Source organism: Gadus chalcogrammus, chromosome 4 (assembly GCF_026213295.1).
Source record: "Gadus chalcogrammus isolate NIFS_2021 chromosome 4, NIFS_Gcha_1.0, whole genome shotgun sequence".
In the NCBI taxonomy this organism is placed as follows: Eukaryota; Metazoa; Chordata; class Actinopteri; order Gadiformes; family Gadidae; genus Gadus; species Gadus chalcogrammus.
In genome coordinates, this window is record NC_079415.1 from 34,539,103 (window position 1) to 34,565,022 (window position 25,920).

At 43.5% G+C, this 25,920-nt stretch overlaps 1 protein-coding gene across 21 annotated transcripts in view; it reads right to left on the reverse strand.

The window, feature by feature from the left end:
* Positions 1-25,920, reverse strand: part of LOC130381356 (NLR family CARD domain-containing protein 3-like) — a 142,767-nt gene that overhangs the window by 64,723 nt on the left and 52,124 nt on the right. For 10 of the 21 annotated variants that reach the window (XM_056588908.1, XM_056588920.1, XM_056588907.1 and 7 more), the window contains 3 exons: positions 21,961-22,077; positions 16,293-16,409; positions 15,518-15,631 (listed from right to left, as the gene is read on the reverse strand). In XM_056588908.1, coding sequence (XP_056444883.1) covers positions 15,518-15,631; positions 16,293-16,409; positions 21,961-22,077 — 348 coding nt within the window. Of the gene's footprint in view, positions 1-15,517; positions 15,632-16,292; positions 16,410-20,997; positions 21,108-21,960; positions 22,078-22,151; positions 22,248-22,354; positions 22,424-23,274; positions 24,329-25,920 lie in introns of those variants that run through there. The other 11 variants (XM_056588910.1, XM_056588909.1, XM_056588914.1 and 8 more) reach the window with 10 other exon arrangements.

Below are 25,920 nucleotides of genomic sequence, written 5' to 3' on the forward strand. Positions count from 1 at the left end.
CACACCAGAAACACACATACACACAAACACCAGACACAAACCAGACACATCATTATACACAGATATACACAGACATGCACACACAAACACACATAACCACACATACACTTATATCCATACATACATTTGCGTATATATGGATCCCACATTTCAGATTATTATTATGAAACTGTGTTGAAAGCTTCATCCACTCGTCTTAATGAGGGTAGATTCCCGATGAATGAAGTTAGCTTTTGCGCTCTGACTATTTCCCTCCTCCTAATCCACATCAGTAATCCACATCATCGCTCTGTGAAGTTTACCTGTTTATTGCAAAACAAGACGAAATCGGTACAACACAATGATCCATTTCCAATGTCATCAAACGACGCCAGAGAATCGTTCCTGAGATAGAGAGTTTAAATTCTCCAAACTCACTGACCTACCGATTTACCCTAAACTCTCTTCAAGCAAGATTATCAAAAAGATAAATATAAATAAAATGAAGGCGCAGTTACTAGGAATGATTCTCAGTACGACTTGTAAGTGGCTTTGAATAAAAACACTGAAAAGCTAAATGACAACATGTAAATTACACTTTATTTACATACAAGCCATGGCATTGCTGACAGACCTGCCCAGCTCTGTCTATTTTGTAGGCTTATCAGCTTTAGTACAAATGTCGGTTGTTTGTTATGGCTCACAATCCTTTTGATGGGACAAAATGATTCCATTTTGCAAGCAACCTCTATATATATCTTTAATACTGTTGAAATTAAATGGGACAATGTTTATTTATTTTGATGTGTGTTATAAATCCTCTTATCAGTCTGGAATCACAGGCAGGCAAGGAGTCAAATCTGGAATCAATGGGAAGGATGGATTCCCTGTCATACTCATTGTTTTGCATTTCAAATTTGAGAGCTAGAGATATATATCTTGGGCATTTGTTGGGATAAAGACAGACAGAGGAAGTCATTGACATTAAAACGACTTATTGTCCACTCAACAAGGAAACCCGAAGGTGAGTCTGTTGGTCTTATTTTATGTTACCACTGAGCAGTAACCTATATTAAGTTTAACATTAAATTATAAATAATTAAATCATTAAATCAACAACTGCCTTAAATTGCTTTATAATTGCTGAAAGGCCATATTAAGCATATCTTATTAAATTTCCCCTTACCCTGTTAAAGGGAAACCAGCTTTTTTCCATTTTACGATCATTTTGGGTCTACGGACCAGTGCAGAAAATTATTTGGAGATTATTCCAGTATTAACAATAATAATAATAATAATAATAATAGATTAAATTGATATAGCGCTTTTCACACACTCAAAGCGCTTTACATAGGGGCACAAAAATAGATAAACAAGAAAAAAAGTTTGAGTTGATGGGGCTAGGGATAGTGAGTGATCTAAGGGTGGGCAGAGGAGAAGAGATGAGTCTTGAGGCGGGACTGGAAGATGGTGAGGGACTCAGAGTCACGAATATGTATTGACAGATTATGCTGCAGCTGTAATCAGCGAAAGGGCTGAAGTGTAATCCTTTTGGGCAATATAGAGCCCGTCAATGTATGGCCTCTATAAGTGCTTGTTTTTTTCAACTGACATGCTCAGATTGTTATCACTGTCTATCAACATTAAAATATGCTTTTTTTTTTTTTCCTTTTGCTTGATCCGGTCTGATTTTATTGTGTCGAACCAAGTCTCGCTCAAGGAATACTCTTGCTCGGAAGTCTCATTGTTGCAGGTCATTTCCCTATGGTCATTAATATCTCCTCTCTCCTTCATCGAAATCTTGAATACAACACTAAGCTACGCTTTCTGTAGTCCAACAAACAAACTCTCTTCTCTCCAGCTCTCATTCACGTTTCCACCGTTCTCTTCCTTAACTCCCGCGATACTTCTCCTTGAGTGAGACTTGGTTATTGGCCGTTTCTCAATTCCTAGCACGCGTGCTACGGACTCGATGACTTGCTAGCACGTACTTGGCAAGTCTGTACTTCAAGCACAGACTTGCGAGCACGCGAGTACGTACCTGCAATTGGAACAGCAGCGGACTCGATGACGTCACCACCTCTGCTCGTCCGTTAACTGTGCTACGGCCTCATTTAGGCATATACTACTACTGAACAATATAAACAAATGATATAAAACAAAATCCCAGCCTCTTTAATTTTCAAATAGTATGTAAATATTCTGAATGAATAAAAATTGAAAAGATATGCGTATCCTGTCTGACCTGTCATGTGTATAAGCTATACACACACGACTTTATCTATATATATTTATATATTATCTTATATTATTATTATTATTATATTATATATTATATAAATATATATATAAGTTAAGAGTAACTTAAGCTACAGTTGTGCTTGTGCGTCTTCTCCATATTGTCCGCCATCGTACTGCTGCGAGTGCGAAATGCATCCTGGGATTTATAGCGGTTGCAAGCACACACGAGCCACCTCCGATGCATGCTCGGTGAAACGGCGAGATCGAGCACGCATCAAGAACACTTCCGGGTTTTACGACAGTACTCGCTTGATGCGTGCTTCGAATTGGAACAGTGCTCGGGCAACGACTGATGACGTTTCACGAGTCCACGAGCACACGAGCACGCACAAGTACGCGAATGAGAAACGGCCACAGACTCCTTCCCCCCGGTCCTGTTGGTCAGAAGGTGAACCCCACCGAGGTGGATTCACCGCCCCCTAGTGGCTCCCCACGCAATAACAGGACTGCAGCATGGCTTTGATAAACGACCTCACATCTTACTATCGACTCATTTATCAGACGCGTCCATCCTACTGCCCCCTCCCACGCACCCAGAGAAGGAGAGGTTCCTCCTCTGCAGCTCAGCGCCTCAAACACACACCTCTGTGTGTTTCAACATGGAGGCTCAGGGTCCTGTTAGACGGGGAGGTGGTGCATCAACCAGCCTGCAAGGCTCGTCTCTGGAGAGACGCCAGTAGCTGGGCTGTTTCCTGTCGGCCCGCTTCTAGAACTCTCTCCATACTCCGTCCCTCATCGGGCGTATGAGTCTGAGGTGGAAATGCACTTGCTGGTGTCCTGGTTATTAATGTTGTGTAGACGAAGCCTCTGTTGTGCTTTTTATTCAGTGAACCCCCGACCTTAAAGTGTAAACTGATCCTCTGCTGAACACAAGAGAACATTCAGTGGATCCTCTGAGTTGTTTATCACCATTATGCTTTATTAACCAGGACAACAGAAGAACAGACCCTTACATGAACACAATAAACACAAGGACTCAAACAATAGAAGAACAGTCCCTTACATGAACACAATAAACACAAGGACTCAAACAATAGAAGAACAGTCCCTTACATGTACACAATAAACACAAGGACTCAAACAATAGAAGAACAGTCCCTTGCATGAACACAATAAACACAAGGACTCAAACAATAGAAGCAGCAGACAGACATTACTAATCATAAACAGGTGTGTTCTGCTGCTGTGTTTTTCCCCACAGAACACAAGGAATCAATACTCAGTTTAAAGTCATCGCAACATGATCTATAGCTTTTCGACCGCTTGCATTACGAACATAATCTAAAATCTGCTTTACATCGTGTGAGGCTTATCAAAATATAAACTGATATCAGAGCCCCGCAGTATGAAACTGTTAACGTCTGAAAATAGACACAATATTGTAGTATAAAAATTTTACAATTTACCACCAATCAATCAGAAACATTAGAAATATAGTCTTTGTAAAGATTAAAAAAATGTATTCCTTTCATGGTTAATCAAGATCAACTTTAAGAAGCCCCAGAAAATGTAGCATTTGGATTATAGTTGAGTACATGAATATAAATCATCAAAACACAGTGTGTGTGTGTGTGTGTGTGTTTATATATACACAGTGGTGTAGTCTATTTTATTGTAGTGGGTATACTGTGATGATTCCCTTCCAGCCTCGTACAAACCCGTCCGACCGGTACGTGTACGTGTGTGGCGCTTATGGGGTGTCGCACCACACTCACCAACGCAGGGGTCTACAACCCGCTGATTTAAGAGTATAACGATTATCAACAATCATGGAAAGCTGAGTAGGTTTATCAGTTTTAATAACAGTATGAACAAATAGAACACAAAAATGACAAGTTGTCCTTTGTATATCTATAGTAGCAATAGCACATGCTAAACAAGGACAAAATCTACTCAAAATAATTTAATGAACTGTTTACATCCATGGCTAACCAGTGCATGAGAAGGAGATAACAGGAGACTAATGTTTCACTCTTTCAATTGCTCTAATTTGAGCTCTTACTGTTGTTATCTAACATACCATACAGTAATTGAATTGTGTAAAAGTGTGAAATTACTGCACCTTAAAAATGACCATGAATTAGCTATACTCTCATTTGCATAGTGATTAACATTATGAATTTCAATTGTGTAGACCAACTGTATGTTGGCTGACATTTACCTATAACTTTTTTTCCCTCCACTCTAACCAAGGATGCCTGTTTTTAAATTCCCTAGCCTGACACCCAGTCTGAAAGGCTGGCCAGGGGTTCTCATCTAAAAGTAACAAGGAGATATAAAGTGGGATTAAAAAATTGTCTTCTGTTGACTACTTATTATGTGGTTTACACATTAATATGGGAGGACTGGACACACACACACACACACGCACGCCCACGCACGCGCACACGCACACACACGCGAGAAGGAGGGGCTCGGCCCGCCAACTAACGTGCAGAGATGCAGGGGCAACTTCGCGCTTCGTAACAGAGACAGGGCAGAGCGCGAGCGCGCAGCGGGAATTTTATGAATGGTGAATGTAGGAGATAACTTCCCCTGCTTAAAGTATTTTATTGCAGTTATACCCAACCGATATTTCCGAAAAATAAACACAGAAGTGAAAGATCTGTCACAAGACGATTGATACGTATCCGTGCACATTTTTAAGTGGGTATACGCAAATCCTGGTGCGTTCCTAGTGGGTATACGGCGTATACCTGCGTATCACGTAGACTACACCACTGTATATACATGTGTGTGTAGTCTGTGCGTGTCTGTGTTCATATGTGAGTAAGTGTGTGTGTTCATAACTTGAGTAAGTGTGTGTTCATAGATGCGCGTGCGGCGTGTGCATGTGTGCGCGCGTTTGCATGTGTGTGTCTGCGTGTATATTTGAGTGTTTATAATATGTACGCGCGTGTGTGTGTTCATATATACGTGTTTGTTTGTGTTTACATACACGTGTTTGTGTGCCTGCGTGTTTGGGTTCCTATATAGGAACCCAATATGTTTATATGTGTGTGTCTTTATGTTAATTCATATATGCGTGTGTGCGCTTGCATGTGTGTGCGTGGTAATATACGCCTGTGTGTGTTCACATATGCATGTTTGTGTTCACGTGTGTCATCAGACTCAGAGCGAGCGCGAGAGAGAGAGAGACTATAATTTACAGAGACGCTGAGGACACAAGGTGTGGATAAAAAAGTGAACCAAACGTCCAAGATCAAAACGGGGAACATTATCCCCGAAAAGGGGGGGAAAACTAATCTCCAGTGTGACTACCAATCAGATTGAAGAACCCATCCGAGGCTACAGCATTCGAGCATTCGAGGCTATAGCCCCGGATCTTTTGGGAATAGCCCCGGATCGCTGTGCCGTCTAAAAAAATTAAAATAATAATAATAATGATGAAAATAGCTCCGTAGAGTATACTTCTTTGTGATTAAATTACCAGCAGCCACAGATGCAACATTGTAGCGAGTGGAAACCACAACATTCTGGCGTGTCCATATATGGGCAGATTTAGAATCATTTTTTGCAAAATGTTGCAAATTCAACGTGGGTATTCTTTCTTCTCTACGCACAGCGCATCTCGTCGTTATTGCTGTGTTGTGCTGCCAGCCTTTTAGTGAGATCAGAGAGTGTTGAGAAGGACAGTAATAAAATATCTTTGGTGAGATGGATATAAGAAGAGAGACCCGCAGTGAATTCAACCCGGTCCACTTGACATCGGGTCGGTGCATGACAGTGGTACCGGAACACTTCCATAGCCCGGGCTTTTATTGGTTTCAATCACTGAACTTTAGAACGAAACTCTTGCTCAGCAAAGATGGGAAATACTATCAAATGTATTATTGAAACCAGTGTGAATATTAGTAACCATGGTTACCAGGCAATCGAATAACGCACGCACGCGCACGCACACACACACACACACACACACACACACACACACACACACACACACACACACACACACACACACACACACACACTCAGTGTGTGTTACTGGGAGGTAGAGTGGGAAGGACGGGTTGAGATAGGAGTGACATACAGAGGAATGACAAGGAGAGGACGGGGTGATGACAGCCTGCTTGGAGAGAACAACAAGTCCTGGGTTCTTCATTGTTATGATGGTCGTTACTCTGTCCGGTACAACCGTACAGGGACACTCCTCCGTCTCCGCCCCGCTGGCTCCACCAGAGTAGGAGTGTATCTGGACCGGCCTGCTGGCTCTCTGTCCTTCTACAGAGTGTCCCCAGGTGGAGGAGGGTCCTCAGACACACTGACACACCTCCACACCTTCTGCTGCTCCTTCACCCAGGAGGACCTCCTCCCGGGGGTGGGGGCCTGGGTAGAGGGGGGGTCAGCCTCTCTGTGTCGGTTGTAGAAAAAAAAAGGGACCTCCTGACTGAGCATCAGCCCGGTCACCCCCCTCCCCCTCAGCCCCCCCTCCCCCTCCCCCCTAGTCCTCCCCCTCAGCCCCCCCCCCTCAGCCCCCTCTCTCTCACCCCTTCACCTCCCCCTCACCGGCCCCTAACCCGGTCACCCCCCCCTCAGCCCCTTCACCCCCCCACCCCCACACTCCTCCCCCCTCAGCCCGGCCCCTCCCCCCCCCCCCCTCACCCCTAGTCCTCCCCCTCAGCCCCTTCACCCCCCCACCCCCACACTCCTCCCCCCTCAGCCCGGCCCCTCCCCCCCCCCCTCACCCCTAGTCCTCCCCCTCAGCCCCTTCACCCCCCCACCCCCCACACTCCTTCCCCCTCCCCCCTAGTCCTCCCCCTCAGCCCCCCCCCCTCCCTCCACCTCCCCCCCCCCTCATCCCGGTCACCCCCCTCCCCCTCACCCCTCAGCCCCTTCACCCCCCCTCCCCCTAACCCGGTCACCCCCCCTCTCCTTCACCCCCCCACCCCCACACTCCTCCCCCCTCAGCCCGGTGACTGTGATGGTCGACAGTATTAATATACGGAAAATACATGATGTCAGCCATCATCTTCATTCCCAGTAGGATGTGACCTCACTTCCTGCTGTGTGGATGGACTTTCCATCTCAATAGTGAGTGTGTGAGGTGATGAATTAAACAGACACTTACACTTCTTTAGAGCTGGTTTCAGCCTCCACACTCCACCGTGCTCCACACTGGGGGGGAAACACAGTGAGAGCAGCATGTTGAAACATTCACCTTCATCATCTGCTGTCTCATCACGTTCTACACAACATGAGTGACAGCTGCCTCTTCAAACCACTTCATCTAGCGGCAGCTTGAATCCTTGAGGGAGACTTTGTACCTTAGTGGTGAGCTGTCCTCTACATACCTGAGAGTGTCCAGTCTCCAGAGTGGATCCTCCAGTCCAGCAGAGAGCAGCGCAGCTCCAGAGTCTCCTGGGTGATTGTAGCTCAAGTCCAGCTCTCTCAGATGGGAGGGGTTGGAGCTCAGAGCTGAGGCCAGAGAAGAACAGCCTTCCTGTGTGACCAGGCAGCCAGACAAGCTACACACACACACACACACACACACACACACACACACACACACACACACACACACACACACACACACACACACACACACACACACACACACACACACACACACACACAATTTATTGTATCTGGTTGAGAGCAGTTTCTACTAAAGTAACCACATTTATAAAGTGTATTCATTCAACATTGAAGACAAGTAAAAGCTTTATTGATACTTCATGGAGACAAAGCTGTGTCACCCTGAGAGTCTGAGAACAGAAAGAGGAAGTGGGGAGATGACATCACAGACAGCAGAACTGCCTTCACTTGGATGTGACAGGATCTTAAACAAATGCTCCTTTCTCAATAGCTACAACTCAATGAGATATTGTTTGGTTAGAGTCAGGAGAAGTCTGCTGTGTTTGGTACGCTAAGACCGTTTCTTCACAGGTTCTAACATTGTGTAGAACCAGGGAGTGTTTTGTCAGCAGAGAAAAGAGCAACAGAAATGAGGCAGGAGCAGCACTTACTGGAAGCTAGAATAACCAGTTTGAAGAAGAGGCTGATAACTGACCTGAGAGTTTCCAGTGTACAGTGTGGACTCCCCAGTCCAGCAGAGAGCAGCTTCACTCCTGAATCCTGCAGATCATTGGTACTCAGGTCCAGCTTTTTCAGACTAGAGGAGTTGGAGCTGAGAACTGAGGCCAGAGCTTCACAGCATTCCTCTGACAGATGACAGCCATTGAGCCTTCACACAAAATAAACACAACCTGTTAGGAACTGTAGTTAAATTATAGGAGAATTTTAAACAGTTTTTTTAAATACATGAAATAATAAATACTACGAATAACCTGGATCTTAAAATATTAAGAAAGATTTCACACAGATGTTAAATTATCAAACAACAATTATCATTATACTTCACTTAAGCATACAATTTTATTAATAGGTTGTTATTAAACTTTATGAAACGACTCTAAACCGCACTTTACTGTCTGACTACATGACAATCATAATAATAATGTTATACAACATACACATTATACCATCATAAAAAGTCCCGGTACCATTATAAGGAGCGGAGAAGACTGAGGTTTCCGTCCAAAACCCCCCAGACACAAACAGAAACACCAATAAAACCGGCCCCACATAAACTCTCTCCCGTACTCCTTTAGCTGTCAAACAACTAAGAAGTAAATGTCTAAACATCATTTAGCTGTGCGACCTCTAGAGAGCATAAAGTACTCTCCTCCTTTGTCTCTTCCCTCTCTCTCCTTTTTCCCGCTCACTCGTGACCTCTCACCCTTCCCCAGATGACCCCGAAGTCTCGATATCAACCAATCCTATTGGTTGAACCCAAATATCATCAATATAACCAAATGTACTGAGCAAGGTAAAAAAATAATAATAATAGTGAGTTGACTTATATTAATAATGAAAAGATAATTATTGATGTATCCTACATATCAACAATAACTTATTGTATACATAAAGAGCTTTTTAAGTTAGTCTCTTCACCCGGGTTACACAATATTAAAAATATCTTTCTGAAACCTATTCATATGTGTGAATATATGTTTTGTGCGTTTAATAATGAATACTGGACATATTAAGCTTTTAAAAATATATTTTGTTTGACTATTGCAGGTTTCAAATCATTTTATGAAAATGTTGCTGTTGTGGCTTTCAGGAGGTCTTAGGCATCCAACTAGGGGTCTCTGACCCTCCCAGGACCCCCTATATTTCACCCTGCTCTCTACCATCAACATCCTGTATACAGGGGACACTATCGTTATGTTTTGGGTTTATATTTATAATGAAAGATTTGCAAGCATATGGATGGATTTCAATATCCACCTCAACAACAAGGGGTAGCCTTTATATGATATGAAAGTCTTGAATGTGGTCATCACAGGTACTGAGATAAGATTAGTTATATAACTCTGACTTTTAACATTTATTTGTAACTGTTTTGCACATTGAGTGAAACTGACCTGAGAGTTTCCAGTGTACAGTGTGGACTCCCCAGTCCAGCAGAGAGCAGCTTCACTCCTGAATCCTGCAGATCATTGGTACTCAGATCCAGCTCTCTCAGACAACAGGAGTTGGAGCTGAGAACTGAGGCCAGAGCTTCACAGCATCTCTCTGACAGATGACAGCCATTGAGCCTTTACACACAATGAACACAACATGTTAGGAACTGCGATCAAAACAACAGAAAGCTTTAAGTTATTCCATAATGAAGAATGTTATTAGTTTACCAAAAATTACTAAATAATTAGATGTATACATTTTCATTATATATTCAATGTTAAATGTTAAATAGTTATTTATTTGGGATTGAAAATGTTTTTTGAACGGATACTTCTTCTATATTCTATTGTTCTGAATATTCTCTTACGTGTACTGCAATACATTATACGTCCATAGGACAAAAGAGATGTTATGTATAATATAACTAGTATGTTAATTATGTTATGAGTAGAACAGTAACACATGTTGTTATAAACCTACAGGGATTTTTGCATATTATTTTAACCTTATATTCCAGTTATATTTATATTGTGTAGTGTGTATTGTAATACATGTTATTAGTGAACCTACAGAGATGTTTTAGAGGCTTTGACCACTGGCAGCAGCCTCAGAAGACCCTCCTCTGAAGCAGAGTATTTCTTCAGGTCAAACACGTCCAGCTCCTCTTCTGATGTCAGTAGGATGAAGGCCAGAGCTGACAGTTGAGCAAGAGAGAGAGGTTTTCCGGAGTGACTTCCTGATGTCAGGTACTGTTCGATCTCCTTCACTAGAGAACGGTCGTTCAGCTCATTCAGACAGTGGAACAGATTGATGCTTCTCTCTGGAGAGAGATCTCCATCTATCTTCTCCTTGATGTAAGACACTGTTTTTGTATTGGTCAGTGAGCTAGTTCCTGTCTTTTCCAGCAGACCTCGTAGGACAATCTGATTGGTCTCCAGAGAGAGGCCCAGGAGGAAGCGGAGGAACAAGTCCAGGTGTCCGTTCTCACTCTGTAAGGCCTTGTCCACAGCACTCTGGTAGAGGAGGAGGAGTTTATCTTCCCCAGAGGTGGGTGGTTCTTCTGAGAGAAGATTGACACCATCGTTGATGAAGGACAGAAAGACATAAAGAGCAGCCAGAAACTCCTGGAGGCTCAGATGGACAAAGCAGAACACCCTGGCCTGGTACATCCCGCACTCCTCTTTAAAGATCTGGGTGAACACTCCTGAGTACACTGAGGCTTCTTTGATATCGATGTCACACTCTGCCATATCTGCCTCGTAGAAGATTAGGTTGCCTTTCTCCAGCTGGTTAAAAGCCAGTTTTCCCAAAGAAACGATGATCTCTCTGCTCTCTGAACTCCAGTGTGGATCTATTTCAGATCTCCCATGATACTTCCTGTCCCCCTGTATGGACTGAACCCTCAGGAAGTGGCTGTACATCTGAGTCACGGTCTTGGGCATCTCTTCTCCTATCTGGGATGTTTTGAAGCAGTCCTCCAGAACTGTAGCAGTGATCCAACAGAAGACTGGGATGTGACACATGATGTGGAGGCTTCGTGATTTCTTGACGTGGGAGATGATTGTTCTGGCCAGCGGCTCCTCTCTGAATCTCTTCCTGAAGTAGTCCTCCTTCTGTTGGTCGGTGAACCCTCTCACCTCTGTCACCATGTCAACACACTCAGCAGGGATCTGGTTGGCTGCCGCAGGGCGTGTGGTTATCCAGATGCGAGCGGAGGGAAGCAGGATGCCCCTGATGAGGTTTGTCAGCAGCACGTCCACCGAGGTGGACTTTGTGACATCAGTCCAGATCGGGTTTCTCTGGAAGTCCAGAGGAAGTCGACACTCATCCAGACCATCCAAGATGAAGAGAACATTGAACCGTTCATATCTGCAGATTCCTGCTTCTTTGGTCTCAATAAAGAAGTGATGAAGAAGTTCCACCAAGCTAAACTCTTTCTCTTTCAGTAAATTCAGCTCTCTGAAAGTGAGGAGAAATGTGAAGTGTATGTCGTGGTTGGCGTTGCCTTCAGCCCAGTCCAGAGTGAACTTTTGTGTTACGATGGTTTTACCAATGCCGGCCACTCCAGTTGTCATTATTGTTCTGATTGGTTGATCTCGTCCAGGTAAGGGTTTAAAGATGTCTTCACATTTGATTGGTGTTTCTTCCTTGGCTGGTTTCCTGGAAGCTGTTTCAATCAGTCTGACCTCATGTTCCTTGTTGACCCCTCCACTGCCTCTCTCTGTGATGAAGAGCTCTGTGAAGAAGTCATTCAGACCCGTTTGAGTTCCTGCTTTAGGGATTCCCTCAGACACACACTTGAACTTCTTCTTCAAATGAGACTTGATTTTACGTTGGCACTCAACAGCAGCAGATCCTACATGAGAATGAAGCATGTTAATATTTCCTGTAAAATGATCATCTTCATAATATTTACTGACTTCATTACTTGTGGTTCGAGAAGCTGGTCGTGACTAGGAATGGATACCTTTTTTTTCTTTTTTGTTTGTTATCTACACAGCAAAATCGTTGGTCCAATGATAATAACAATGATCGTGAATCAGTGGAAATTAACTTCATATGCTGATATAACAAGATAGTGCTGCATCTCTTCCACTTATTCCACTTATATTTATTCTGCTGTTGATTTGCCATTTATTGTTTAACATTCTTTAACCTGATGGACGCACCATAAACGTTCATATCTGGATCAAACCATTTAACTTCATACCCAACAATAACCCCACATATTTGGACCAAACCATTAACCTGATCGAACCACAACAACCCTATATATCCGGATCAAACCATTTAACCTGGAACCCCCACAATAACCCTACATAACGATCAAACCATTTATCCTGATGCTCCCACAATAACCCTCCATATCTGGATCAAACCATTTATCCTGATCGACCGACATAACCGTTCATATCTGGATCAAACCATTGAACGCCGAAGAAGAAAGATATCTCCACATTGATGAATTATTAATGAAGAAATCACTTAACACTAAATTAGATTATGTTATTTAGTCCGAACAGAACAAATAAGAGTCTCATACTACTTTAAATACACATACGCATTCTTTTTTCAAGATAAGAGTCTTCCGCGCCTCAAAATAATTGTCTCCTCCGTCTTCAAAATAAGAGTCTCTTACCGGCCCACAGTGTGTCTGCCAGTTCCTCCTGGTTCATCTCCATCAGGCAGAGCTTTGTGATGTCCACCACTCCCTCTATGGCGCGCCTCCTCTGCTCCTCGTTCTTAGCATCCAACTCCTCCTCCTCCCTCTGACTCTCTGAGCATTGTGGGTAATCTGAGAAGAGATCCCTCCAGAGCTTCTTCATCTCCTTGTCTAGGAAAGCGTGTGCGTTCTCCTCAGCCCTCTGGAACAGAACAAACATCAAGGAGAACTTAACTCTGAACTCACTGACGACATCAGAAGCATCTGTCCTGGATTCACATCCCGCTGGTCTGAAGAGGGAAGCCTGGAGACTATGAGCACCACAAGAGATGCTTTCTAATGTTCATGTTGAGCAGAAGTCAGATGTCTTGTTGGAAATATATACACACCTTGATCAGCTCTGTTTGATGCTGCTGTACAGACTGAGCACTGGTAACCTTTGATATCTGGTGGGGTTGACTGTGGAGATAACACACACACACACACACACACACACACACACACACACACACACACACACACACACACACACACACACACACACACACACACACACACAGGGGGGGGGGGGTGCTATGATATACGGGCTATTATGACACGGCTCTTCTCCATGCCGTGGAACACTCCGTTCACTTGCACGGGCCCTTCACAACAATGCCAGCGTCTTTGGTTGCTAAGCGACGTCAACGTCTTTGCCTAACTATTTCCCTGCTCATCAACACTACGAATGGTAACAGATCAATTGTAAAAAGACACCTTGTGAGGTTATTTTTTCGTTTGGCAAGTTGCCGCTCATTATCGAAAATAAGCCTCTTCAGGTCGAAGCACCTCCGTTTCGCGTCGGTGTCCGGTTCGCCCTGTCTTATTTTCCCGATAATGACCGGTGTTCTATTGTCCCACTTAACGTCAATATAACTCTGCATGTGGAAGGGAAAATAGCTTTCTTTGTAATTACAATATTATGCTGCTGTATTTTCAGAGACCCCCACAGATGTTTGAGTTTGCTGCTTTCATGGGAGCCAGACCTCTCTCTATGGGAGCTCAGCTCCCACTGGCTCCCACCTAACTCGAACCCTGGCTATAGGTCTTTCTACACTGCCGAGCCGGTTCGGTCGCAGCTTATTGGCACGCCCCGCGATTTCACCTTCTTATCTCAAGTTTCCTGGGTAAACCGAGGGGGTCAAATCCCCCGTTCGTCACGGCGCGGGGTTTCTGGGTTCACTGGGGAAGGCGGGGCTGCGCACGGAGTCTCTGACCTCTTTAGAATCATTTGTATTATTGCGTACTCCCGAATGTTTTCATTTTTTTATAAATGAAGACACCCGCATGCAATAATGAGTTCACGTCTGAGTGGAGACTACAAACGCGATTAACTATGGTCAGGGATGTTCGTTACCGTCTAGACAGGGTCCAATAAATAGTGGATTTCATCACAGCCTCACTGAAGCACCTATAGTGCTTAATGCAAACAATCGCAACAAAAAACGGCTGTAGTAATTCTTGAACAAGCGCTGGTCTCAGCATGATGCAAGTCTAGTAGCCTATGTCTTCTGTCATTGATCAATAAGAGGACATTTTAACCAGAGCAATGTAATCATTTCATTTTATTATATGCCTTGTGACGTGGCGTTTGATCGGTACATTTCGGCTGCGCATGTATTTATGGAATTTTTAATTGCTGCAATAAATGATGTTGTTGTTGACTTCTAACATGTCTCTATCTTTGCTGTTTAAATCTAACAGTAGTCTTTGAGTAATATATCGGCGGTAACCACTGTTTTTGGTTGCGAAATGGCTCAAGCTGGCATTCCGTGGTTTTGGATGTGTTTTAATAAAACGCATCCAATACTAGGAATGTCCGCTGGTGACGCCACTGAGGCTAAAGTAGGCTAACGATGCTCTTAGCGTCCTACGAGTACCCATGGAGTCCTCGTTAGCTACGAGCGGTTTCACAACGTTCGTTACCAACGATCCTTTCGGGAAAAGCTGTGAAAACTGTACGATGCTCGTACGACGCACTTCACGATCCACTTAGGCTAACGATGCTTTCGGGAAACTGGGCCCTGTAAACATCAGTATCATTAGAGTCTGATAACAACAAACCGGTCTGTTTTCATCGTCTGTTTGAAACTCCTACCTCTCCTCTCTGGAGGGGTGTCCATCTTTAAAGTCAGGAGGTATACCTATAGACCAGTCACTCTTCATGGAGACACAGCTGGGTCCAGGGGAGTCTGCTCTCTGCTGCTGCTCTGGGCTTCAACACACACACACACACACACACACACACACACCACACACACACACACACACACACACACACACACCCACACACACACACACACACACACCACACACACACACACACACAGCTGTTACTAAGAGTAATGATGGAGTCATGATGTATCACTGCTGAGCTCTGAGATGGACAACCGTCTCACACACACACACACACACACACACACACACACACACACACACACACACACACACACACACCCACACACACACAATCTATTGTTTTTTCCTGACCTGTAAACATCAGCATCAGTAGTCTGATAACAACAAACCGGTCTGTTTTCATCGTCTGTTTGAAACTCCTACCTCTCCTCTCTGGAGGGGCGTCCATCTTTAAGGTCAGGAGGTATACCCATAGACCAGTCACTCTTCATGGAGACACAGCTGTGTCCAGGGAAGTCTGCTCTCTCCAGCCTCCTTCTGACAAACAAAAAACATCTGGAAGTTAGGATTTGTGGATGTCGTTTCATTTGATCATTTATTGCAGGACTACTCAAATACTTTTGATTGCAATAATCTTTGTCAATTTATTGAAATGGAAATTTAAGGGGGGTGCAGAAAAAGTTATTATGGCATTTAAGAACTTACATGTTGACATCAAAACACACTAAGTACCCTTCACACTGAGCATGAGTGTTTATTAACAATGTGTTTAGCTAACATAGAAAATAGAGCAGTTCATTTCTACATTTCTACGCAGACCTGTGTTATCCTTTATGGATAATTTGTTGCAACAAATCACTTCACCTCCAAAGATAAACGATGACTGATTCAATAAATGGGGCAGTTTGAAAGACATTGAACCTTTAAACATTAAACCTGTAAAGTCTGCTACAGGTCGTCTTAATATAAATTTCATTCATTTGATTGCTGGGTCCAGGGGAGTCTGCTCTCTCCTGCTGCTCTGGGCTTCAACACACACACACACACACACACACACACACACACACACACACACACACACACACACACACACACACACACACACACACACACACACACACACAGCTGACATATCAGTATCAGTAGAGTCTTATACCAACAAACCGGTCTGTTTTCATCGCCTGTTTGAAACTCCTACCTCTCCTCTCTGGAGGGGCGTCCATCTTTAAGGTCAGGAGGTATACCCATAGACCAGTCACTCTTCATGGAGACACAGCTGGGTCCAGGGGAGTCTGCTCTCTGCTGCTGCTCTGGGCTTCAACACAACACACACACACACAGCTGTTACTCAGAGTAATGATGGAGTCATGATGTATCAGTGCTGAGCTCTGAGATGGACAACAGTAGTTAATAATGACCCCCACTATAGGGGTATTCGAGGGGACTTCCGTTGACGGTCTGGGTTGCGAGGGAGGGGGCCACAACCCCCCTTCCGCTTCTGGTCTGTGTGGGGGTGCCTCTGTGTGTGTGTGTGTGTGTGTTGTGTGTGTGTGTGTGTGTGTGTGTGTGTGTGTGTGTGTGTGTGTGTGTGTGTGTGTGTGTGTGTGTGTAGTAGGGCCCGACCGATATTGATTTTTGAGTGCCGATGCCGATGCCGATTATTTTCCGAGAAAAATTACGATTACGATTTAATCGGCCGATTAAAAAAAAAAGCATATAAAACGTAGTTTTTGATACCTTAAATATACTTTAAACACTTTTGACGAATATGTGAATTGAATGCAGAACCTTTGAGTGTTTTAGAATACATTTACAGTCAAAAATGAGTGTAATGTAAAATGTAAAATAAATAACTAACTCCCAATGTGCTGCGCTCGTGAGCAGTGACTAACACGTGCGTGCTGAGCAGTATGGTCTCACCGTTAGAGTCTACAGTATAACAAATTAACATGGCCTGGGACCTAAAGAAAAACAGGCACAACATGCTCAAACAACGCGTCTTGTGTACATTGGTGAGGTGAGTGCGCAGCTGCCTGAGCGAGCGTGCTTTCATGTTGTACGGTAAAATTCAATCTCCTCTTTTTACTCCAGCTAAAGTTGTTGGTTAGCTAGGCGAGTAGGAGCGCAATCTGCAGGATACTAAGCGCAATAACATTAAAAAAAAAAAAAAATCAAAAAAAAAAAAAAAAAAATCTGTTGTAATCGGCGTCTTTTAGGCCGATGCCGATTATTTTCAAAAAGGCTATAATCGGCCGATTAAATCGGCAGGCCGATAAATCGGTCGGGCCCTAGTGTGTAGCAGTGGCAGCTTTTAAAGTGTGGGAGGAAGGACTGCGTGCTTGGTTGCCATTGGCCTGCTTGCACTGATAGTGGCCTATTGGGGCATAAGTATGTGACACTCAAGTTGTTTCAGGGTGTTTTGATGAACTACAACATCGCAGGATGGGATCATTATGTGAATTGATACAAATCCACCAGTGGCAGCATTGGACTTTGAAAGCTGGTGGGCAGCATGTCTTGGACTACAAGGGCAGAAGGAAAGGATGCAAAGCCAATTAGTCAAATCAGGCCTACTCTTGATTTGTAAAACTAAATTAAAAAAAATCAAAAAAAAATCGGGACCGATCATTGGGCCTATTTTTGCCCTCAATGACTGAAGCTATTGGTTGTAATTTGGCTATGTTTATTTTCAGCTACAATTGCTTTAAGAAAAATACCAAAAGTGATACCAAAAGTGATGCCACTTAAAATGCAACATGCTCTGAATCATTCACGTACATCCATTACATAATATCAAACAGAACGGTCAGAGTAACGAACAATTAAAAGAACAAGAACGTTATTTCACAACTATTTACATGGGTTGTAAGCCTAACACTGTTTGAGGCAAATGTGGATGGGATGTGTGGGATGGTTTGTCGGCTTAGCTCAGGAGGTAGAGCAGTTGTCTTGTAACCCAAAGGTTGCTAGTTCGATCCCCAGCTCCTCCTGGCTGAGTGTTGACGTGTCCCTGAGCAAGTTAACCCAAACTGTCGCCTTGCATGGGTGACTCTGCTGTCGGCGGGTCAATGTGTGTATTAACCGATGTAAGTCGTTTTGGAAAAAGCGTCTGCTAAATGCCCTAATTGTAATGTTTCAGAATGTTGGTCATGGTGTCAGGCCAATTATGATCTAGGGACTTCATTTATAGATCAAGTCAACCCTCCTCGCGGCCTCCGCAGGCCGGCCGCGGGCTACGGATCCCTTAGCTAGTCCCACCCACTCAGAGGAGGACTTCCCTCCTCCCTCCCGTTGAGCCCCATGTTATTCACCGGCCGCCAACACTTTCGGGGAAATGAATGGGAGGCAACGGAGGCTGAGGGAGGAACGTCCTCCCTGAAGTAATTATCAATAGGAGATAGGGGGTGCTAATGTCCCTTTACCGAGGGAAACCAACATTACATAAATACAAAGGCATTAAAGTAGTCCTATTGATTCTACCTCTTTTATTCTCAACAATGTTAAGGACGATCTTCCTCCTCCTCATTGGAGAAGCCTCCACTGGTGTGTAGTCATGTGTGTGTGTGTGTGTGTGTGTAGTCATGAGTGTGTGGGATGGTTCAGTGTGTCTATGGGGGCTAGTAACAGCCTAATGTGATCTACTGTTGCAGCGACCGGGGATGTTGGGGTATGCCTAGATGGGAGCGAATGAGCATGAGAGTCTGCGAACGTTAAAGTCTTAAAGGGAAACTGTGTATAAATGACTCCCATCTAGTGGTACAATTGTATATTGCATTCAAACTAATAGTGCTCGCTTGTTCAAAAACTACGGTGGGCAGTATGTGCCAAGAAGCTGTGTCATGACATCCAATACTACCTCATCGAGTCATTCGAGTGATGATGAGGTTCGTTATTTCAAACTGCATTGAATCATTAGTGTAAGCTAATGATGTATGAGTAATTACTCCTCGAGCAAGATAGTGAATTATTTCAGTCATCATTCACGCTGGCTCAGAGAAAACGCGTTTGCATTTCCTGTACCACGTAGTGCTTTTTGTCCCTCTCGGCAGTTCATAGACCGGAAGAACATGGAAGCCTCCATGAAGCTTACCCGTCCTACGTTACTACATATTAATTATTCTTCGCTCAGGAGGATAAGTGAGATTTTTGGCAGAGCTAATTTTACACTAATGAGGACTTATTTATGAATGAATACGTTGATTTTAGGTAATAAATGACTTAAAATATTACACAGTGTCCCTTTAAACGGGGTGTTTTAACTATATTATACTATGTGTTATTCTATTATAGTATTATTTTGACATAAAAACGCTATAATATTCCGTATAGTAACAATGGGAAAAACGGGGCTGGTATATACTAGATATGTTCATTAATATGTATATTAAAGTATGTAGTATGTATGTAACCTATTTCGACCTAACCTATTAACGTTAAAGGTTTTGTCTTAAACTGTGGATATGTCTTATATAACGTCAAATTATCTTGTGTGAACCTTGTCCAGTCTCATATCTCTCTCTCTATTCCATTCAATGAGATGTTAACTGATAACATATAGGCTTTTGGTTGTGGTAGCAGCCATGGTGACAATGGCTGGCTGCCACAGGTCGCTCATTCAGCCATACCTCTGGTTGGTTGCGACCTACCGTATTGGTCCGAATATAAGACAACCCTGATTATAAGACGACCCCCGTTTTTCAACACAAACATTTAGAAAAAAAGATTTGCAGACCACATTTGCAGAACAAAGAACTTCATTTCTTTTCTTAATAACAATATTAAAAACACAGTGAATTAAACACTTGTTATATTAATGACTAATAATAATGCCAGTAAAGGCCACGGCACTTTCAAGGCAAAATATGTCCAGTATGATTCAAAATGAATATCAAGCAATAATCAAGCAACATTGTGAATATTTTTAAATAACAGAGAAAATACAGGCCACATATTTAACTAAACTTAACTAAAATTCACCAAACTTCTCCTCCGATGTCTCTCTATCCCTCACACACGTCCTCTGCCCCGCTGTGTTCGCTCTCGCTGTCATCGCTCCCCAGCTGCTCCGCTTCCAGCGGCTCTGTCACACTAAATTTGTACCGGCTGCCAAATTTGTACCGGGCGCGTCATCCATACGTAATCCATTCCAAACCTGCCTGTCAACAGATGATCGCGTCGTCCGTTGCCGGGCAGGTTTAAAAGAACATTCGCGCTCATGTTGCCAAAGACGAAATAACATAATACAGTTAACGGATCTCTAGATAATGTAATGTTTTGTGGGTTCCTTAATAAACACACGATGTATCTTGAAGAGAAGGGCTTTATATTCATGACCCATCCATGAAGTAACATTAACCCGCCTTGTCACATTCTTAACCCGGAACAGACATCGACATGCAGCGCGCCAATCCAACTGCGCATGCTCCGTGTGACTAATAGCTGATGTTGATATCAGAAAACACTTGTTTTTACTTTATATTTGTTTTGTATTTAATTTTTTAATCAAATTTAGCAAGTAAACTGAGTGTTTAAAGCAGGTCAAGGACGAAATAGCACAATACAGATAACGGATCGCTAGATAGAAGGTTCGCGAATGTTCACGTCATTCGACGCGATCGTCCGTTGCCAGGCAACGGACGGGAAAAAAGGCCGTCTTATATTCGGACCAATACGGTACATTTGGTCTTTGCTTATTATCACACACACACACACACACACACACACACACACACACACACACACCACACACACCACACCACACACACAACACACCACACACACACACACACACACACACACACACACACAATCAATTGCATTTTTCCCGACTTGTAAACATAAGTATCAATTTAGTCTGATAACAACGACACGGTCCGTTTTCATTGTCTGTTTGAAACTCCTACCTCTCCCCTCTGGAGGGGCGTCCATCTTTCAGGTCAGGAGGTTGAGAGTGGCCACTCTTCATGGTGACACAGCTGGGTCCAGGGAGCCTGCTCTCTCCTGCTGCTCTGGGCTTCAACACAACAAACACAGCTTTTACTCAGACTGCAGTTTTTATGCTGACAAGATAATTCTTCTTACAAGGCAGGTTTAAAGGGAGAGCATTTAGCTTGTTTCAAGCTTCCAAGTCCTTAATTATCTTGATAAGATCTTAGAACTTGTTACTGAGATGTTATTACTGTCTCTGAGTAACCTCATTCTTGAAACTACAGTTACAGAATTATAAATCTGTTTGATCAACACTGATGTATCAAACTGCTGCTTTGTCAAAGTCAGTCTTATTTAAACATGTTATCCTTTCCATCTCTTATATTAAGAACCGACAATGACCAAATGTTAGACCCTGTTTTATTGTCTATCTTGACCACAGAACGGAAGTCATGCAGACAAAACACACTAGAGAACAAAGACAGAACCGTGTTCATATCAGGGAAGCCTTAATGCTCAGTTCAGATTTATTGCTCTGGTTTGGCTGTTCACGTTGCATTTTATATGTGGCCTATAAGACGAATCACGTCAAAGTCACATGAATTACAAGACGACTGTTCAACCTGAGGTCGCATTGAGAGAGATCCCTCTTGTATCTAATTTAGGACCGCATATGAAAGTGGCCCAAACCAGAACAGATCATTGAACGGACCGGATTGCATTTGATTTGTGCTTTTCCCGCTGTTCTGGATGTAATCCAGAAATCCATCTGATCGGAGTCACCTTTGTGCAAAACTATTTGGCAGCTCTTGCTTACAGTGTGACGCGGCCAATCACAGCCTCTTACCACCATAACATCTCCCGCCTCCGCCCCCCCGATCCTCCTCCACTGAAGAAGCCCCCCTCCATGTCTGACCGGTCACTCTCTAAGTCCTCACCTCTTCTCAACAGATTGATTTCCGTCTTTAAACCCAACAGGTAGACCCATAGAGCGGTCACTCTTCATGGAGACACAGCTGGGTCCAGGGGAGTCTGCTCTCTGCTGCTGGACTCTTCTAGAAAAATAATAACCAGGATTTATGTTTGTTTGATGGATGCTGTATTTTCATACTCTCTGATATATACTCACTTTGGTTTAAAACTGTTAATTCTTTCGATAAACCAGTCACTCTTAGTGGAGACACAGCTGGGTCCAGGGGAGTCTGCTCTCTGCTGCTGCTCTGGCCTTCAACACACACACAGCTGTTACTAAGACTAATGATGGAGTCATGATGTATCACTGCTGAGCTCTGAGATGGACAACAGTCACAGACAGAGAGATCCTCTTCTTACCTCTTAGCTTTGCTCTGGCGGCCATGTTCCCCAGACAGAGTGGTCTTAGAGGTAGAACCCCCATCCTCTATCTCCATCATCCATAGTAACTGGAGACCTGGACACAAACACAACTCCATAGGTTTCGACGTCCACTCAGTGTTTATTCTCTTGCTTTCATATGAGCTTGTATTTCCGGTCCAGGGGGCTGTTGTCTCTGTGCTCTCTGGAAGAGAGGCAGCGGGGTCTTTCCTAGACGCAGATTCATAGGCCCTCTCATGCCTCAAGGAGGGGAAAGATGTGTAGATGGCTGCCCAGAAGTGTCTGATACACTCTTTAATACTATCATCATTCCCCACACAAGGTCTCAAAGGGCTTCAAAAGTGTCTGAAGATCAAAGTTCACCGTGCGGATATCATACCAACCGCTCCCTGTGCTGGTTAAACCGCTCTGAAGGCAGGACCATATATGGACTTCCCCATGTGGTATGACATCACAACCAGATCTGTGATGCAGGCTTGCAGAGACAGATCCAGTCAAGATGACGTCTAAACACCTTCACTAACCAAGATGGCCGTTCTTGCAGTCTAAAATAACATGTATCAATAATAGCCGCAATGCAATATAACACGGATCATTCGGTCCCAAGTAGCCTTTAGAGTCACCCAAGGACCAAGATACACAAGAAAAAAAAAGGTCATTATTAACGGGCAACCTGACGCTTGAACTACAGGCTGGAAGGTTCCGGGTTCGATTCCCAATGCCCACAGTCATACGTAGCATCCTGTGAGAGCAGGAATCGTAAAAAAGAGCAACACTAATGATAGAGACCAAGTTATTCATATTCATGATCTAATCACGGGATAAGAGTGGACTACAGTATCTAGTTTACTTCTGTTGACCAGTTCCCCTCTCAGTTCAATACATCCGCCCAGACTAACCTCTTATAGGCAGCCGATTCATTCGACTCGAGCTGTAGTAAAGTGGGACATTTTACTGTTAGTGTACATGAATCATTTGAACGTCTTGAGAGTAATAAACCAAATGATTTGACACAGGGTCCGTTTTGAAACCCTCGAAAAGCTGCACCGCAGCACCACCTGCTGGTGGGAGGATGTCAGTGGGATTGGCTGACCTGAAGAACACGGACCAGTCGTCACCAGTGACTTCTGTGTTGAGGCGGTCGCGGCAGTGTTAATTCACCTCGAAGGTCATGACCCTCTCATACGAGTGATGCTCTCAGATATAGAGTAGGCCTACACTACTGCAGAATGATGCAGGCCCACAGACAACAAGACCCAGTACAAGATGACGTCTAAACACTTTCACTAACCAAGATGGCCGTCCTCCCGTACAAATAATGTAATCATAATACCGCCCCACAAATATAACAACTCTCGATTCTGTCCTAAGTACCTTTAAAGTCACCACAGGACACTTGTAATCTAGAACAAATCCTAAATTGGAGGAAAACATATATAACCTCAACCTGAACCTTGACTTTACGTTGACATTATCATTATTAACTTCAACCTGATGCTTGACTCCTGGCTGGAAGGGTGTCTATCCCCAATGCCCACATCTAACACGTCGCATTCTACAGAGCAGGAATCTATACAATTATTCAATAGCAATTTTGACGAATAGCAATGCATCCATACATTTACTAACATTTTTAACCGTCACCCTATTAATATGATTCAAAGTTATTCATATTTATGATCGATCACGGATCAGAGTGGACGACAGTACCTGAGTCGTCTTCCTGCTGTGATGAAGTGAGCCACAGCAAACCGTCCGACTCATAACAAGGAAATGATGAACCAACCAGTTGGACCAGTTCCCCCTCCCAGTTCAAACTCCTCCCAGACTGACATGCTAAGGCGGCTGATCCAAGATTAATAACTTTTTTAAAAAATGAACGATGGACAGAGAGCTGTGATGTGTAGAAGCTCAGAGAAAAACCTAGAGACACTTGATGGTTCAACCAGCATGTAGAGACACTCAGTCACTGAGTCAGCTGCTTCTCCACAGATGCACATTCTAACATAGATACCATGTTATCAAATAAAGAGACTGATAACGTCATGAATAGAAGCACATCACGTAGAAAAGGCCTCCTCTGCTCTGTGTCTGCCGAACACCTCCATGTACAATCCTTCTCCATCCTTTAAAGACACCACCACCTTGATTATATGAATTTGCATCAGTGTGAACGCATGAATCACTAGAATCTATACAATCGATGGATGATTTCCCTTTTCAGAAGAGCAGTGTACTGAGTAGAGTGCAGAATACTTTAGAGTGTAGAGTATTCAGAGTACTCAGTAAGGGTTAGCATGTTGTACTGGCCAGTGATTCTATAAAAGCAGGTTGATTTTCTTTATTTGTTTCTCTTGAATGAGTCTCAATGGAATCTTCTTGGGTTAAATTCTTCTTTTGTTTTTTCCTTCCTTGTGTTACACCCTTTACTGACAGGTATTCAGATAAGGGCCAAGACACACACACACACACACACACACACACAACACACACACACACACACCCAACACACACACACCACACACACACACACACACACACACACACACCACACACTCACACTCACGTTATTCTTCTGGATGGGAGATATTCTCATGAATGTATCAGGGTCACCTGCTACTGTTTGTGCAAATAGTTTTTTAAACCATAAACACAGTTATGGTCCCATGAGTGTGATGTCAACATAACACATGAATACCTCCATGGCTCCCATTCATGTAGGCATCGGCCTTCATGTGGGTGATGGTGTTTTGATGTGTTTGTGTTTTGACTCCCAGTCATGTTGCTGTGACCTCATGTCTTCAGACGGAGCTGGAAGTCTGTCAAGTGTACGTTTTTTAATTAAAATTAGGAAACCAATGTTGTTACATGTCATTCATTATTCAGGAGCAGAGACTTACAGAAATATAATCGATGGATTATAATGTCATCAACATAGATCCTTCAAACATTTCTACATGACTGCAACTGTAAAAGTTATTGAATTAAAGGTTATACATGGTTTTGAGGAGAAAACAAAAGGTGACCACTATAGTCTATGTAGTGTCATCATTTATAACGTTTACGTTTCTATAATAGCAGGGTTATTTTCTTCCTTCACTTTTCTTCCATGATTATATTGTTTACTGAGGGGGTGTAACTGTGTTACACCCTTTACTGACAGGTATTCAGATAAGGGCCAAGACACACACACACACACACACACACACACACACACACACACACACACACACACACACACACCACACACACACACACCACACACACACCACACTCACGTTATTCTATCTGGATGGGAGATATTCTCATGAATGTATCAGGGTCACCTGCTACTGTTTGTGCAGAAATAGTTTTTTAAACCATAAACACAGTTATGGTCCCATGAGTGTGATGTCAACATAACACATGAATACCTCCATGGCTCCCATTCATGTAGACATCGGCCTTCATGTGGGTGAGGGTGTTTTGATGTGTTTGTGTTTTGACTCCCAGTCATGTTGCTGTGACCTCATGTCTTCAGACGGAGCTGGAAGTCTGTCAAGTGT